Source organism: Neofelis nebulosa, chromosome 14, assembly GCF_028018385.1.
Source record: "Neofelis nebulosa isolate mNeoNeb1 chromosome 14, mNeoNeb1.pri, whole genome shotgun sequence".
NCBI lineage: Eukaryota > Metazoa > Chordata > Mammalia > Carnivora > Felidae > Neofelis > Neofelis nebulosa.
Genome location: NC_080795.1, coordinates 49433464 through 49450378, shown reverse-complemented (window position 1 = coordinate 49450378; position 16915 = coordinate 49433464). Strand labels below are relative to the sequence as shown.

Here is a 16915-nt window from a genome sequence, read left to right as displayed (position 1 = left end):
AATCTTGTTATGGTCCACTAGCAAGATCAATTTTGTTATTCAGTGTCAGATCAAAATGTCTACAGCCCGTCCTAAAATACTTTTATATGGTACCATTATGTACATAATCAAATGGTGAGACATTTTAATAGCTTTCAAATGGCAGACTTTATAATTATGTTCTAGCTATCTCCACCCCAATTAGCATAAATCTCAATTCAACTATGTGTTATCCTGGACCTTAACCATATTTTCATAGCAAAGTTTCGTTTCTTGACTACTGAATCTCCTATAAGTTAGCTTTAAGCTAACGTATCGTATGAATTCCCAAGTATTATTTAAAATACATACGCCAATAATGTACTGATTTTCAATATGAAGGCTACAACAAACTCCTTTCATTCAATTATTTCACAAATTGAACATTTTGAACAAACTGAATTATTAAACAAATTCTATGCGTGGTCATTTTCCCCACCATGTAGAACAGTTGAGCACTAAAAACCTTTTTGGAGACATACGGGAATAGACAAAGCTAAGAAACAGAGACAAGATACTGAGATCAAGTTCATAGTATTTGAGTCCGTAACTCCAGTTATTCATAAGGTCTATCCTCATTCTTTTCCTAGGGGTTCTGTCAGACACTCCAATGCCCTTATGATTCACCCCCCTTTTTCTTAAGCTATTTTATAATTCCATTCATTCAGCATTTTGACAAGTATTCACTGAGCACCACTGTGTGTCAATTACTGTGCAAAGTGCTACGTATACATTAATGAAAAAGATACACATGACTCTTGCATCAGGAAATTTACTTTGCTCAATTCCTCCTTTACTTTTATAGAGAAAATTTTCAATGTTTTTTAAAATGCTTTTTAGAATGTCAGCATTTACTGGTGCAGTGAAGTTGTTTTCTTTTTTTTTTTTTTTTAATATAATTTGTTGTCAAATTGGCTTACATATAGCACCCAGTGCTCATCCCAACAAGTGCCCTCCTCAATGCCCATCATCCATTTTGAAGTTCTTCTTCAAATGGAGTCAATAATTTACTTTTTGGGTGCCCCACCCCCAAAAAATTCTTGTGATTGAAAATGACTAAAATGAGTTTTAAAGAACTAACATCAAAAGAAAAGTCATGCTTGACAGAATGACATGTAAAATAGACCTTCTGTATCTGTATTATTTTGTCATCTTTAGATCTTCTTAAAGTAACTAATTTCTAAAATAGATGTTGCTTCTTCACCAGATTTTATTTTCCTTTTTGAATTCACGTTTTCAGTGACTATGAGCCCTCTAGTGGAAGGCAAAGACAACAAAAATTTTGTGCAAATTACACGTTGCTCAGTAAGAATGCATTTTCTTTTTTTGGCACCTTGCTGATGAAATAGTTATTACAAAATTTTTAAAAATCACAAAATAATAAAATACACAAATAGTTGTAGGCTTATACTATACAATAAATGCCAATACCACTGTAGGAAAAAAACATTCAGACCACCTTCTATGCACTCTATGATAAGACTGTTCAGCCTCTCTTTCCTGAACATATTTCACACACAACTAACCTACAATTTCTGAAGTCTCCCACAAACGTGACTTCCTGCATCTCAAATGCTAAAGAATGAGCCATGACAAAACAGGCCTCTATACTAAAGGGCAAGTGCAGGAACAATGTCAAATATTCCTCCCACCACCACCAGTGACCTTTAGATCACACTTCGTTTTGTCAGTGAGCGCCTTGCCTCCTGCTCTTAAAGGAGATAAGTTAACTATCTTGTGTCTGAAAAGTAAGGGGAAGGATGGATTCTGGCTGGCTGTATTTCAGATGAGAACTCTGTTCACTGCACAGGCATCCCACACAGAATGAAATCAGGAGCTTTAAGTACAAAGTCGAATCCTACCAAACTTACCCCAACTTATTTTAATGCAACTCTTAATGAAACACTTCACATAAAAAACCCAGGATAAATGCCAACCTATGCAGGCTTCCAGGAGAGAACAGGTATAAACTGGGACTGTCCTAAGTGTAATGGCAGAGGGTGCAATTCCTTTTACAGGTCACTTAAATAAGGAAACTTGAGAATGGTTCAAGTTTAATTCAGCTGAAATAGAATTAAAAATTCCTTGTCACCTAAATATTGACATTAGATAAATTCCAAGAGAAAGGCTGACTTTTACACTATGGAACCGACTAAAATATGTTACACATTTAAAAAAAAAAAAAAGACATAGCTTATCTTTCAAAGCTCATATCATATTCTTAAAAATAAGTCTCTTAAGTGTTGGCCACATAAGAAAACGTCATTATATATCTTCAAGTCTACTGTTTGATCATTCTGCCAATAAAGTCCAGGATTAGTCTGTCTAGAGGTTTAATGACTCATTGATCTCAAAGAATCAGCTTCTGGCTTCATTGTTTCTATTTTCTCTTTCACTGATTGCTGCTTTAGTTTTTGTTTTCTTTATTCTGCTTACTCGGGTTTAAATTGCTTTTCTTTTCTAAGTTTCCTAAGGTGGAAACTGACATCAATGCTTTGAGACCTTTCCTATTTTCTAATATAAGTATCTATTGCTATAAACTCTGCCCTAAGTACTGCTTTAGTGGCAGCCTACAAATTCCACGGTATGTTTTCATGTTAATTCAATTAAAAATGTTTTCTATCCTCTTTTTTGAAATCTTCTTTGATCGTTAGGTTATTTAAGAGTACGTTAATTAGCTTCCATATATTGGGGGATTTTTCCATAGATCTTCCTGTCACTGATTTCTAATTTAATGCCATTGTGACCAAAGAACATATCTTTTATTACTTGGATTTGTTTCATGGCCAAAATCTGGTCTATCTTGGTTACCGCTCTGTGTATCCCTAATAAGAATGAATATTCTGCTGTTTGGCGGACTGTTCTATAAACATCAATTAGGTCAGGTTACTTGATACTAATGTACAAGTCTACTCTAGCTTTGCTGATTTTCTGCCTACTTGTTCTATTAGTTATTAAGACAAGGGTACTGAAATCTCCAAATATAATTGTGGATTTGTGTATCTCTCCTAAAAGTTTTACCAGTTTTTGCTTCATATATGTTGTTTGTCCTTTTATTTAAAGTGTGTTTAACTGGTGGTTACCAGAGGGGAGAAGGGTGGGGGGTAGGTTAAATGGGTGACGGGTATTAAGGAGGGCACTTGTTGTGATGAGCACTGGGCCTGACACTAATATTACACTGTACGTTAACTAACTGGAACTTAGATAAAAATCTGAAGAAACAAAGAATTGGTCACTATGTTTTCAAATTTTTCTTAGGACTCTTCATGCTCTCCACTCCTTCGAGGACCCAAATTACATGTATATTAAATACTCGATACTGTCCCACTGGTTGTGATTCTTTCCCTTACAAATTATTTTACTCATTTTTATCTGTATTTCATTTTGCATCGTTTCTATTGGTTTGTCTTCAATTCTCGAATCCTTTCTTCCTCAGTACCTAATTTTCCATTATCCCCATCAAATATATTTTTCATTTCAGATATTATAATTCTCATCTCTACAAATTCAATTTGGGTTTTATTTTTTATGTCTTATTAATCTCTGATTTACTTTTTAAAATTGTATGGGATACAATTATAATAACTACTTTGAAGTTTTTCTGGCTAATTCTACCATCTGTATCACTTCTGGGTTGACATCCTGTGTCTAATTACTTTTTCATTATTTTTTTATTTTTTTATTTATTTTTAATTGTTTTTTAACGTTTTTATTTTTGAGACAGAGAGAGACAAAGCATGAACGGGGGAGGGGCAGAGAGAGGGAGACCCAGAATCTGAAACAGGCTCCAGGCTCTGAGCTGTCAGCACAGAGCCCGACGCGGGGCTCGAACTCACGGACCCGGAGATCGTGACCTGAGCCGAAGTCGGCCGCTTAACCGACTGAGCCACTCAGGTGCCCCTACTTTTTCATTATTGATTGTGTCTTCCTACCATTTTGTATGCCCAGTTATCTTTGGATGTCAAACATCGTGAACTTTATCTTGTTGGGTACTGAATACTTGTGTATTCCTATAAATCTTCTTGAACTCCTGGGAGGCAGTAAAATTACTTAGAAACAGTCTGATCTCTTCAGGTCCTGTTTTTATGATTTGTTATTCTGTCCCTCAGCAGTGCTCGTTTTAGCATTAATTATTCCCCATTGCAAAAGCAAGACTTTCCAAAATACTCTACCCACTGTTTCAGGAATCTTGACGTTTGCTAGTCTGGCCACAAGGAACAGACATTATTCTTGGTCCTAGGTGAATGCAGGCCCGTGTTCCCTCTCATCATTTTGGATGACTCTTTCCCTGGCCACAGTTACCAATCATCACTTCACTGAATACACAAAAAGAACCCTCTTCAGATCTCCAACGTATCTTGCTGTTCATCTGTCTCCTGTCTGGTATTCTGTCTAGCAAACTATAGTTGCCTTGGTTTCCTGAAGCCCTCAGAATTGTCTCCTCAACTCAGGAAGACCTCTGGGTTCTATACTCTTGTCCCTGTGCAATAGCCTGAAAACTCTCTCAAAGCAGCATGCTAAGGCAATCATGGAGCTCACTTTGTTTATTTACCACCTTTCAGGTGTTATTCTCCTTGATTGCCTAATGCCAATTTCTAAAAAAACACTGCTTCAAATATATTGTCTATTTTTTCAGATGTCTGAGGCTGAAGGGTAAACCCAGGCCCTATTACTCCATCTATACTGGAAGCAAAAGTCTTAAGCATATATTTTAACTACTACTTTTACTTTAAAATAATCAAATAAATGTTGCACAGCAAAGGAAACAACCAACAAAACTAAAAGGCAACCTATGGAACGAGAGAAGCTATTTGCAATTGACATATCTAATAAAGGGTTAGTATCCAAACTATATGAAGAACTTCTAAAACTTGACACCCCAGGGCCAAATAATCCAATTTTTAAATGGGCAGAAAACATGAATAGACATTTTTCCAAAGAAAACATACACATGACCAACAGATCATGAAAAGATGCTCAACATCACTCACCATCAGGGAAGTACAAATCAAAACTATAATGAGATATCACCTCACATTTGTCAGAATAGCTAAAATTAACACAAGGAACAAGTATTGGTGAGGATGTGGAGAAAGGATTCCCACTGCTGGTGGGAATGCAAACTAGAACAGCCACTGTGGAGAGCAGTATGGAGGTTCCTCAAAAAGTTAAAAATAGAACTACCCGGGGCACCTGGGTGGCTCAGTCGGTTGTGCGTCCGACTTTGGCTCGGGTCATGATCTCACAGCTCATGGGTTCGAGCCCCGCGTCAGGCTCTGTGCTGACAGCTCAGATTCTGCTTCAGATTCTGTGTCTCCCTCTCTCTCTGCCCCTAACCCACTCGCATTCTGTCTCCGTCTCTCTCAAAAACAAATAAACATTTAAAAAATTAAAAAAAAAATAGAACTACCCTACAACCTAGCAATTGTACTACTAGATACTTACCCAAAGAATACAAAAATACTAACTCAAAGGGATACATGCACCCTGAAGTTTACATCCAAAGTGTCCATCAACTGATAAATGCATAAAGAACATAGATGATAGATAGATAGATAGATAGATAGATAGAATGGAATATTACTTAGCCGTAAAAAAGAATGAAATCTTGCCATTTGCGATGACATGAATGGAGCCAGGGAGTATTATGCTAATGAAATAAATCAGTCAGAGAAAGACAAATACAATATGATTTCATTCATATGTGGAATATAAGAAACAAAACGAATGAGCAAAGTGGGGGAAAAAAGAGAGAGGGGGAAAATCCAAGAAGCCGACTCTTTAGAGAACAAACTAACGGTTACGAGAGAGGAGCTGGGTGGGAAATGAGGTGAAGAAGTGATGGGGATTAAGGAGTGCACTTGTGATGAGCACCGGGTGATGTATGGAAGTGTTGAATCACTATATTTTACACTTGAAACTAATATTGTACTATATGTTGACTAATTGGAATTTGAATCAAAAATTTTAAATGAATTAATTATTTAATCAAATGTCACAAAAGTACTGGTAGGTTATAAACATCAGACAATAAGGAAATTACAATGATTACAAAACTACTAAACTTTCATTACACTTAATTTGCCTTAAAACTTTACATTTTAGATCTAAGATAATCACCTTGTATTTTTATTACTGTCTTGTCGTCACTTATAGCTGGTAGCATACTCACCATCTAACAAAATGCACTGAAATGTGACTGAGTCATATGACATTGTTAAAATTTTCCAGTCAGAACAAATGCTTAAGAATCTGGCATGCCTAACAACAGATGTTGGCGAGGGTGCGGAGAAAGAAGATCCCTCTTGCACTGCTGCTGGGATGCAAACTGGTGCAGCCACTCTGGAAAACAGCATGGAAGTTTCTCAAAAAATTAAAAATAGAACTACCCTAGGACCCAGCAATTGCATTACTAGGTATTTATCCAAGGGATACAGTACAAATCGAAGGGGCACACGCACCCCAATGTTTATAGCAGCACTATCGACAACAGCCAAAGTATGGAAAGAGCCCAAATGTCCATCGATGGATGAATGGATAAAGAAGATGTGGTGTATATATATACAATGGAGTATTACTCAGCAATCAAAAAGAATGCAATCTTGCCATTTGCAACTATGTGGACGGAACTAGAGGGTATTATGCTAAACGAAATTAGTCAGAGAAAGACAAATATCATATGACTTCACTCATATCAGGACTTTAAGATACAAAACAGATGAACATAAGGGAAGGGAAACGAAAATAATATAAAAACAGGAAGGGGGACAAAACATAAGAGACTCTTAAATATGGCGAACAAACAGAGGGTTACCGGGAGGGGTTGGGGGAGGGAGGGAGGGGTAGGCTAAATGGGTAAGGGGCACTAAGGAATCTACTCCTGAAATCATTGTTGCACTATATGCTAACTAACTTGGATGTAAATTTAAAAAAATAAATTAAAAAGACAAAGAATGAAATCTTGCCATTTGCAACTACATGGATGGAGCTAGAGAGTATTATGCTAAGCAAAATAAGTCAGTCAAAGAAAGACAAATATCATATGATTTCACCCATAGGTGGAATTTAAGAAACAAAACAAATGAGCAAATGGGAAAAAAAAGAGAGAGAATCCAAGAAACAGACTCTTAACTATTAGAGAACAAACTGATGGTTACCCGAGGAGAGGTGGGCAGGGGGATGGGTTAAATAGGTGATGGGTATTAAGGAGTATACTTGTGATGAGCACTGGCTACTGTACATAAGTGCTAAATCACTACATTGTACTCCTAAAACTAATATTATACTGTATATTAACAACTAAAATTTAAATAAAAACTTAAAAGATAAAAAGAAAGAATCTGGCATGCCTATGAAATGTTATTTCTTTGTAGTTATGTTTCTTAAAATGTTTCATATTTCATTAGAAGCAGTTAACTCTGTTACTTTTTCCTATTACTTGTTAATTTTTGTTTTGCCAGAGAATAAAAAAGTAGGGAAAAATAGAGGGAGAAATATTACATAGTAATATAATTACAAGCTTAGAGTCAAAATGTCCTTATTGGAGACTTAACCTATTATGTCAGATACATTCAGTTTTATATATGAATTATGGTGAAATTAGTTGAGCCATGTAGTAACAAATAAAATCTATACTGAAATTTGATAAATATCTGTTGAATAAGTGGAATATAACATATTATCACAATACAAATGAAGATAACCCTCTATTAACTGAACACAATACTACCAGTTATGGGAAAGAAAAAATAATGAAAGAGAATACTTTGAAGTTTATACCATGGCAGAGACCTTAAAATACAACATAACAAAGAATTTTAGAACTGGAAGTCTTTTTGAGATCTAACCGCCTGCCTCTTCTATTCTAGAGAGGGGAAACTGAGACACAATCAAAAGATAGACACCTAACAAATGATAACAGTAAAGAGAAGAACTAAGAACAGGGACTTCCTATTATATCCTTATGTCCTATCCTTAGGTCTTCTGACTTCCCGCCAAACAAATTAGCCATAATATTTCTTACTTTTTAACTTCTCCCAATGTCCTAGGAAAGTGCTAAATAAATAGATAGTAAATTTTACATAAAAGAAAAAAATTTAACTCTTTCCTAATTTTAACTACTAATTTTCAACTATGAAAATTATGAAAAAAAGGAAAATTATGAAGCATCCAACTGTTAAATAATTTCAAGCGTATAAAACATCAACTAAACATCGACAAATTTACTTTAACTTTTACATAATTTTATTTTCTTAACAAAAAATACAGTTTTTTAAATGGTTATTTCACCCACCCTCTTCTAGGTCTCACCTTTGATTCCTTAACCCAGAGGTTCACAACCCTCCTCCATCCCAAGGCCTCTTTGTAAAACAAATATTTGTTAACATCCCCTTGACCATCTTGAAAATGAATTCAGAGGTCAAAAATCTAACTATATATGTACTATTTAAGATATATATTCCTAACTGTATAATAAAGAGGAAATAAATAAGAAGTGTATTTTAAAAAACAACATATTTAAATAAGTAAATGCTCAGCCACCATGTCATAATAAAGGAGCCAGGGGCTTGCAACCACATGAATGTAGTCCATCTGCCACCAGGTAGCTGGTTTCCACCTTCTGACCCCCACTCAATAAATATGTCAGAACTCGGGGCACCTGGGTGGCTCAGTCGGTTAAGTGTCTGACTTTGGCTCAGGTCATGATCTCATGGTTCGTGAGTTCAAGCCCTGTGCTGGGCTCTGTGCTGACAGCCCAGAGCCTGGAGCCTGCTTCGGATTCTGTGTCTCCCTCTCTGCCCTTCTTCTACTTGCTTGCTCTCTCTCTCTCTCTCTCTCTCTCTCAAAAATAAACATTAAAAAAAATATGTCAGAACAGTATCTTCCAAGAACCTTACATGTTCACTTATATATGCCTCTTAGTGGCAATGGTACAGAAGACAACTGTCACTGAGCTATTAAAGGCCACTGGTGTTTCCCTTCCTAAGATATTCTTAGACGCCTCACTACTGGCCTTCACTACAAGTATTGGCATCACTTGTTAGAAATACAGATTTTCAAGCCCTACCTCAGACCTACCGAATTAAAATCTATATTTTAATAAGATCACCACATTATAGTATGTAAATTAAAGACTGAGAAGCCACTGGGCATTCCTGAGGGGCATGACAAAGAGTAAGCCAACTGTACATAATTTTTTAAATGGTTATTTCAAAACTTATTCTGAAATAAAAAAAAATATTTGAAAACCTCTAACAATATTTTACCTCCAAATTGATAATAAATATTTACCATTTTATGAATAAGCTAACTACGTAAATGCTTATTAACTCAAAACTAAGATCTAGGGCCAACTGATACTCATTCACTCAATAAATACTAAGGGTCTATGTGTAAAGCATTGTGCCAAAACCTGGGAGGGAAGAGGTCATAAAACAGGTCAAAACTACCGCAGAATGCAGTTAAAGATCAAACTAAGACTCCTTAAAAGAAAAATAAGTAACATACTTTTGTATCTGTCAAACACAATTCTAAGATCCACAGAGATTTAAAATAATTGAACCAAATCTTCTCTTTTTGTGGCCACCAGTTTCTGAATGGTATTGAGGAAACAAATCACTAATAATACTTTAAACTGAAGTTATATTCCTTATCAGTAGCTCCATTTCACAGTCCAACTCAAACTGCTCAAAGATCCACTCTGGTAAGAAAGAGAATAGATAAGGACAAAAAAGGAGCAACAGAGAGATTGGGGGGGGGGGGGGGGTGGGTGTTAGCCAGACAAAAAGGAAGGAAAGAGAGAGAGACAGAGAGAGGCTAGGCGGCAGACAGGGAGAGAGCAGAACAAGAAAGCAGGCTTAACTGAAATAATTTAAACAGTAACAAAAGAAAATGGGCAAAGAAAGGAGACATCAGCAGAACAAAAGAGCTAACTACTCTCTAGGGTAGGATTTGGCCAACAGTTTCTGTAAAGGGTCAGAGAGTAAATACTTTAGGCTATGAGAGCCATATGGTCTCTTGTAACTACTCAACCCTGGAGATGGAACTGAAAATAGCCATAAACAAGAAGTAAATGGAAAGGTATGGCTGTGTTCCAGGAAATCTTTATTTACGGGGGGCGGGGGGGAGGGGTGGGAAGAACAGGTGGCAAGCCAGATTTGGCTTCAGGGCGTAGTTTGCTGACCCATGACACACCCCATGCCCTAGGGGAAAGAATTCACTGGGTTCACACATACACACTTAACAAAACAAATTGCTGTCGAATCAGCATTTAATAATGATAAAACAAATGCTCTTTTTTTTTTGCTTATAATACTTTGCCAATGAAAGAAGAGTTCAGAGATAATATTGAAAGATATCTTTGTTCTCATCACAACCTTCTACAAAGATTAGAGATGTGCTTCTATCTTCCTTACAAAGATGAATTAATCATTCATAAACTTATTGGATTTATTTTAAACGTCTACAACTTCCTGATGAGATACATTCCAAAACGTAATCGTCTATTATGTGATCCAATGTTTTAGTATTTCCCTTTATTCTTCCTGAACCTATCTTTCCAAAGTCCAAAGGAGACTATCTCATGCACCTATCTAGTTTTTGCAGAATGTGTCTATGCTCTCACTATTCATTTGACTTATTCATTAAAAATGTGTTAGAAATTCTTTAAAAATTCTATCTCCATTGGTTATCATCTATCTTTTTATCCAAGTTCATATACCATGACCATGATAGTTGTCATTTTACAGACTTTATTGATTTCTAAAGTCCTCGTATAACAGACACTGCCATAGTCCCAATCCACACTGCCTCATCATCTACCAGTCCCTGCATAGCAAAGTCTTACTATATCTCCCTAAGTGCTTTCTCTGGCCAAAAGAACCTGCTTGGAGAATGAGTTCCAAAGAGTTAACACCCTCCAAGAACAACCCTAGACCGATAGCAAAGGAGAGGTAGGGTTTATAAATACCTCATCTCCTTGCCCATTAGGTAAGATAACTCTGAGGCCATTCTACCCTGCCTCCGGGAAGTCCCACTAAAATTGAGACTCATTTGCCAAAAGAGGTAATCTGCTCTTGAATGTGCAGTATTGTCTTTTTTCTCTTAACTGGATCATTGCTCACTCCTCTACACGTGGTGTCTGGGATTGCCTTCCAAATTATTTTGTCCGCCTAAGGTGGACCTCAATCAAACTAAGAGGGTCCTCTAAACTTAAAATCCTTGGGTTCCTGAGATTTTACACTGAGACATGTTCAGAGTATTTCAGCCATGAAACCACCACTGTTTTCCCCAAAGATAGGATTACCTTGTTTCACTTTTGCTAGTTTTCAAAAGAACTGGTGAAGCCATCATTTTATTATTCTCACAAGACACAGCAGCACATCACGGTGGCAACTTTAGGCACAATATAAGGTGACTCCCAGTTATCTTACCTGTGATAAATGAATGCTCAGAACCCAACATCCTATTAGTATAATTTTAGATTTGTTTTTCCTCAAATGCATGACTTTGTACATAGTCACACAGAAATTTATGGGCCACTTCTGGACAACAGAAATAGTATAAACCAGATATATTATACAGATTTTTTTAGTTTTCAATTCAAATAGGAATACGGTATAGAAAAAGAATCTTCCCATGAAATTTTTTCATTCTCCTCTTTCAAAGGTAGGAAATATAGAACCATAAATACTATTTATAAAAGTCTCATATTTTGAACATGAAGAAGCCAACAGAATTGATCCCAAGTAGCCCACAGATACAGAAAACTCATGAAACCCTTGTCTATTTGCCTCCTTGGGAAACTACCTCCTCCTTCAGCCTACCGTAGAAGTTCTAGAGACATCAGTAATTTTCCCCATTCTCTTACCTCCCACTTGTGGTTAGCCCGTTCCATCCTAGCTCTCTAAAATGTCTTAAAACTGTCTCTTCTTCATTCCCACTGCTCTTACCCCAGTCTGTCTTTCCTATGCCAATAACCTTCTATCTAGTCTCTGTTTTATTTCATTTCTTCATTCTGGAAAATCAGATAACCTAACGCTCCCTCATTAAACCTAACATTGTTCAAACCTCTAATAGCTCAAGTCCTAAACATCACTTTCAGCATTTATATAAGACACATGGACATTTACATGACATTTAGATAACTCGGTGCCTAAACATTTCAATGTATTTGTATTTCTGTTTGGAATGAAGATTAAAAATAATGTTTACCTAAAGATTAAACAAAATGTTTACCTGTCTGAAGCTATGTCACTGGCAATTTGGTGCTTCACTCCTGACCCATTTTTAATAGAATCCTGTCTTGTGAGCCCATGAGATCGACTTTTCTCCACTGCAGGTACAGATAAGTCACCTGAGGGTCCTTGGAACTGGGCCTGCTCATGCAGTTTTGCCTTCTTCTCCTGAGGCGCCTCCTCGTTCCGCAGTCCTCGGAGAACCTTTTGATCAGGTTGCTGTGGTGTGTTAGATCCACTGTTATAAAACCATGCTCCTGATTTAGTGAGGATTTCTTGTTGTTTTCGGCACAAATTACATACCCACATAACCTGCACACGAATACACAGGGAAAAAGATTAGTGTTTCCAAAAGTTAAAACACAAATAAAAAGACAGTTCAAACCAACAAAAAATTACATGGTTATCCTTTCTCAGGTTAAAATGTAATCCAGACTAAATGCTAATATTAATTCTATCACATACCCTTTCTTTTAATTTTGTCCGAGTAATTATAATGAAACAATGCTAACTGCCAGCAGAAATACGAAACGAGAGCACCAAATTACTAGTTGTTTATCTGTATTCTTTTCAATTACTTTTTATTTAAATTAGGGGCACAGTATAGTATACAGAAAATGGATTTTGAGGCTAGACAGACTTGGGTTTAAATACCAACTCCAAGATTAGAAACTTTGCAACCTTGAACAAGGCAATAAACCTTCATATCTATAAAACTTAGCTTCCTTAATGATACAATAGAGAAATAGGGATGATAATGCTTGTTTTCCTATATTGTTTTGAGAACTGAAGGTTGGAAATAATTTATACAAAATGTCTAGCACAATGCTTGGTAGATGTTAGACTTCCAGTAGATCACCTACCTACCGGGAATGAGGCTAATCTATCATCAATTAACTATATTATAAGCTTCTTAAAGGGGCATTTCTTTCTTTGAAGTAGCTCCTAATCGCTAACATAAAGCTAGGAACATTGTTGATCTTCAATAAAAACCTATTAGTTGCCCAATTTATAGAAGGACACTTGTTTTTATTCTTATTATAAGAAAAATTTACCACTGTAACCATTTTTAAGTGCTTAGTTCAGTAGTGCTAAGTATATTCACATAGTTGTGAAATATATCTTCAAAACTTGTTCATCTTGCAAAACTCAGTCTATTAAACAGCAAATCCCTTTCTCCCTCTCTCCATCCCCAGGTAACCACCCTCCTACACTTGAATTTTTTCAAGATCAAGTGTAGATATAGATATCTACATAGATAGGTTTTTCAGACTCTAGAAATCTAAGAATATTACAGCTGGTATTTGTGTGACCAGAAAATCTTCACCCTCTTCTAAGAAATCTTTTTCTATTAATCAGAAAAAAATAAAATTATATATTCATGAAATAATAGGTGAGTTCATACTTCAAGTGAGTATTTTCTGATGTTTAGGTCAAAACTGAATCTTACACAGCTCTCAAGATTACTAAACACTTCTTCATATTTTAAATAACTTATAATAGTGATAGATAATTGCAGTAAAGAGAAGATTCATTATGGTGTTTTCAACTGATATAAGGATGTTTCTGTAAAATGCCATTTACAATTTTTGTTTAATTGCCCTTATTCTTGTTCATATTGCTTGTATAATCCATATCATGCATTGTACTTAATCATTTCTTATTATTTTGTTATCTCTTTGAACTTTATAGACATTTCTTTTTTCCCCAATTAAATTCAAAGCTCATTGGGGACAGGGTTTATATCTTCTATTTGCATAAAGAGACACTATCAAGCACGGGACAGTAAGACCTTCTAATTGCTTGCTAACTTGAATTTTTTTTTGAAATCTTTCTTGGGGAAAGATAGTAAGATACCTGATATTATTACACTAAGATATATGTTTCACTGATTCCAAAGGGATTAGTCATCAATAATGTCAACATATATGTGTGCCTATATTACTTTTATAATAAGAAAGCATTTTTGAAATGAAAATAACAAAATATCACTCAAAATTTTAAAAAAACTACCTCGTAGTACAAATGTCTTTTGTTTTGAATGTTCATGAAATATATCTAACTTTCAGAAATCAAATTTCAACCAAATTCTTCAGGCTTTTGATGCCACCTTGTGACAAAAGTCAGTATTGCAGCTCTCTCTTAAAAGTGAAAGGTAAACTAAATAATAGAACCACAAAATGATGTTCAAATAAAGTTTGAATCTCAACTTTTGTTTTATTTTAAATAAATAGCTATTCATATTATAGTGATAATAGAAGCCACCTGATTTCACGATATGAATTCATCTGGAATAAGTCAGAATACTGAGGATTAATATCCTTTGTGCCTGCTAACTGACAATAAAACAGAGTTAGTGAGTCAGACAACTATCCAATCACAATCATCTGCGGAAACAACCTGCTTCATTATTTGTCACAAGTAGGTTACTTAAGTTCTTCTGTAACAGAGATTCTCGAAGACTATCCTCTGGGACACACAACAGCATCAGGATCACCAGGCCCCATTCCAGACAGGAATTCTGGGACAGGACCCAGAAATCTGTGATTTTTTTTTTTTTTTTTTTTTTTTTTTTTTTTTTTTTTTTTTTTTTTTGGTCAAATCCTACAGGTGATTCTGATGCCTGATAAAGTTCGAGAACCATTGGTTGAGGCAGAGATTCCCAGCTTGATACGAGGAACGGGTTACAGGTGTGCTCCCCAGTGACTATGGAAGGCCATGAGCCGCCTTCCCAATTTACCTCAGTGTGAACTATTCATCATCCAAATGGTGACAGCAACATTTCTGTGTAGCCCCAAATTGGAAAAAGACTAGGAAGAACTGTGGGCCTCGTTTTCCTCATCTGTTAACACCCAGCGGACACTAATATGAGATAAATGAGCACGAGGCATGAAGGATGATGTTGGATTCCTGTTCAAGACTCTCACGGCGCTAACACTCTCCCTATACTCTCTGGGATACCCACGCTGGCTGCTCCTTTTCTGACTAGACACTCTGTCCCCTCCTAAACTGCCAGCTCTTAGTAGTCTCATATCCTAATACCCGATTCACTTTCTTCTCTTCTTTTGCTATCTCCTCTCATTCTTGGATTAATAGTGTATTCATCTTAAAAGTTCAGTAAACAGGGGCTCCTGGGTGGCTCAGTCGGTTAAGCCTCCGACTTCAGCTCAGGTCACGATCTCACGGTCCGTGAGTTCGAGCCCCGCATCGGGCTCTGGGCTGATGGCTCAGAGCCTGGAGCCTGCTTCGGATTCTGTGTCTCCCTCTCTCTCTGCCCCTCCCCCGTTCATGCTCTGTCTCTCTCTGTCCCAAAAATTAAAAAAAAAAATTAAAAACGTTAAAAAATTAAAAAAAAAAAAAGTTCAGTAAACAAATCCACTTGAAGTAGTACAGAGGCTGACGCTTTCACTTGAAGCCCCTCACGCACAGAGCAACTTAACTTATACACTGAGCATATGGGACTCCATCTCACAAACACATACGCATATGCATATGTGACTTGTAACGAACCGGTTATGAAACTATTAATGTCTATTAGAGGTGAGTTATGTATCTATGAAACAAAATTAAACTAATTTGGGAATAAAATCACAGAGTTTTGTTAATGCAACCCTTTAAGCAGTTAGGTTAATCAGCAAGTGTATCATATGATGAAGGCTGTTAAAAAATATCTCACTAATATGTACGCTCGGAAATAGTCATGGTTGGGGCCTATTAGTTTTGCTGATCTTCGCAAATATCAAACACACCGAAGCCCTGAGAATACAAAGACATATCGAATTGAAAATTATAAGGCATTATTACCTTCATTTCTAAATACGCCAAAATTTTCAAAGTAATATAGCAATATTAAGAGAAGGAATGCTCTCTAATGACCCAAATTTGCCACTTATTACCATACGTTCCACTTCACAAATATCCTTAGTAGGTTTGAAAGGGAGAAAAAAATTAAGAAAAATTAAATATGTCTTTAAAATTATAAAAATAGGGGCTTCTGGGTGGCTCAGTCGGTTGAGTGACCAACTCTTGATTTCAGCTCAGATCATGATCGCAGGTCATGGGACTGAGCTCTGCATTTGGCTCCACACGGAGCATGCAGCCTGCTTAAGATTCTCTCTCTCCCTCTGCCCCTCTCCCTCATTCATGCTCTCTCTCTCTCTCTAAAATAATTTTTTAATTTAAAAAAGAAAATAAAATTGTAAAAATAATAAATTCAATAGCTAAGCCAAATACACAAAGAAAACAAAAACAAAATTATATCAAGTGCATATAATAATTTTAAAGCTCTGCAAACCCCTATAATTTCTCTCTAAATAGGGATAATAAAGAATACAGTAATTCAGGGAAAGGAAGGATTATTGGTTAGACTACAGACCAAGCTCTTAAGACCCAGCTAACTCTGAGCAGAGAAAAGAATTTACTAGACTCCATTTCTAATCACTGCCAGCCTGATTACAAATGTGTGCATTAGTAAGAGAAGAATATAAATCGATCAGCTTAATCTATCACATGACTAGAAAAACAAAAGATGCTGGCTATTAAATTTATTTCTTTTTTCCCTTAGAACGCTGCATTTCTCACTCTCCCTTGTAGCTATGGATGGACCTGGCCATATGACTATGTTCTGGTCATTTGATTACAAGTATAATGATGTATGCCAT

General features: G+C 36.1%; 1 protein-coding gene across 36 annotated transcripts in view; it reads right to left on the bottom strand.

Moving 5' to 3' along the window:
- RIMS2 (regulating synaptic membrane exocytosis 2) overlaps nucleotides 1-16915 on the bottom strand; it is a 612947-nt gene that overhangs the window by 417146 nt on the left and 178886 nt on the right. For all 36 annotated transcript variants that reach the window (XM_058698768.1, XM_058698770.1, XM_058698807.1 and 33 more), the window contains one exon: nucleotides 12256-12566. In XM_058698768.1, the coding sequence (XP_058554751.1) occupies nucleotides 12256-12566 (311 nt within the window). The remainder of the gene's footprint in view (nucleotides 1-12255; nucleotides 12567-16915) is intronic.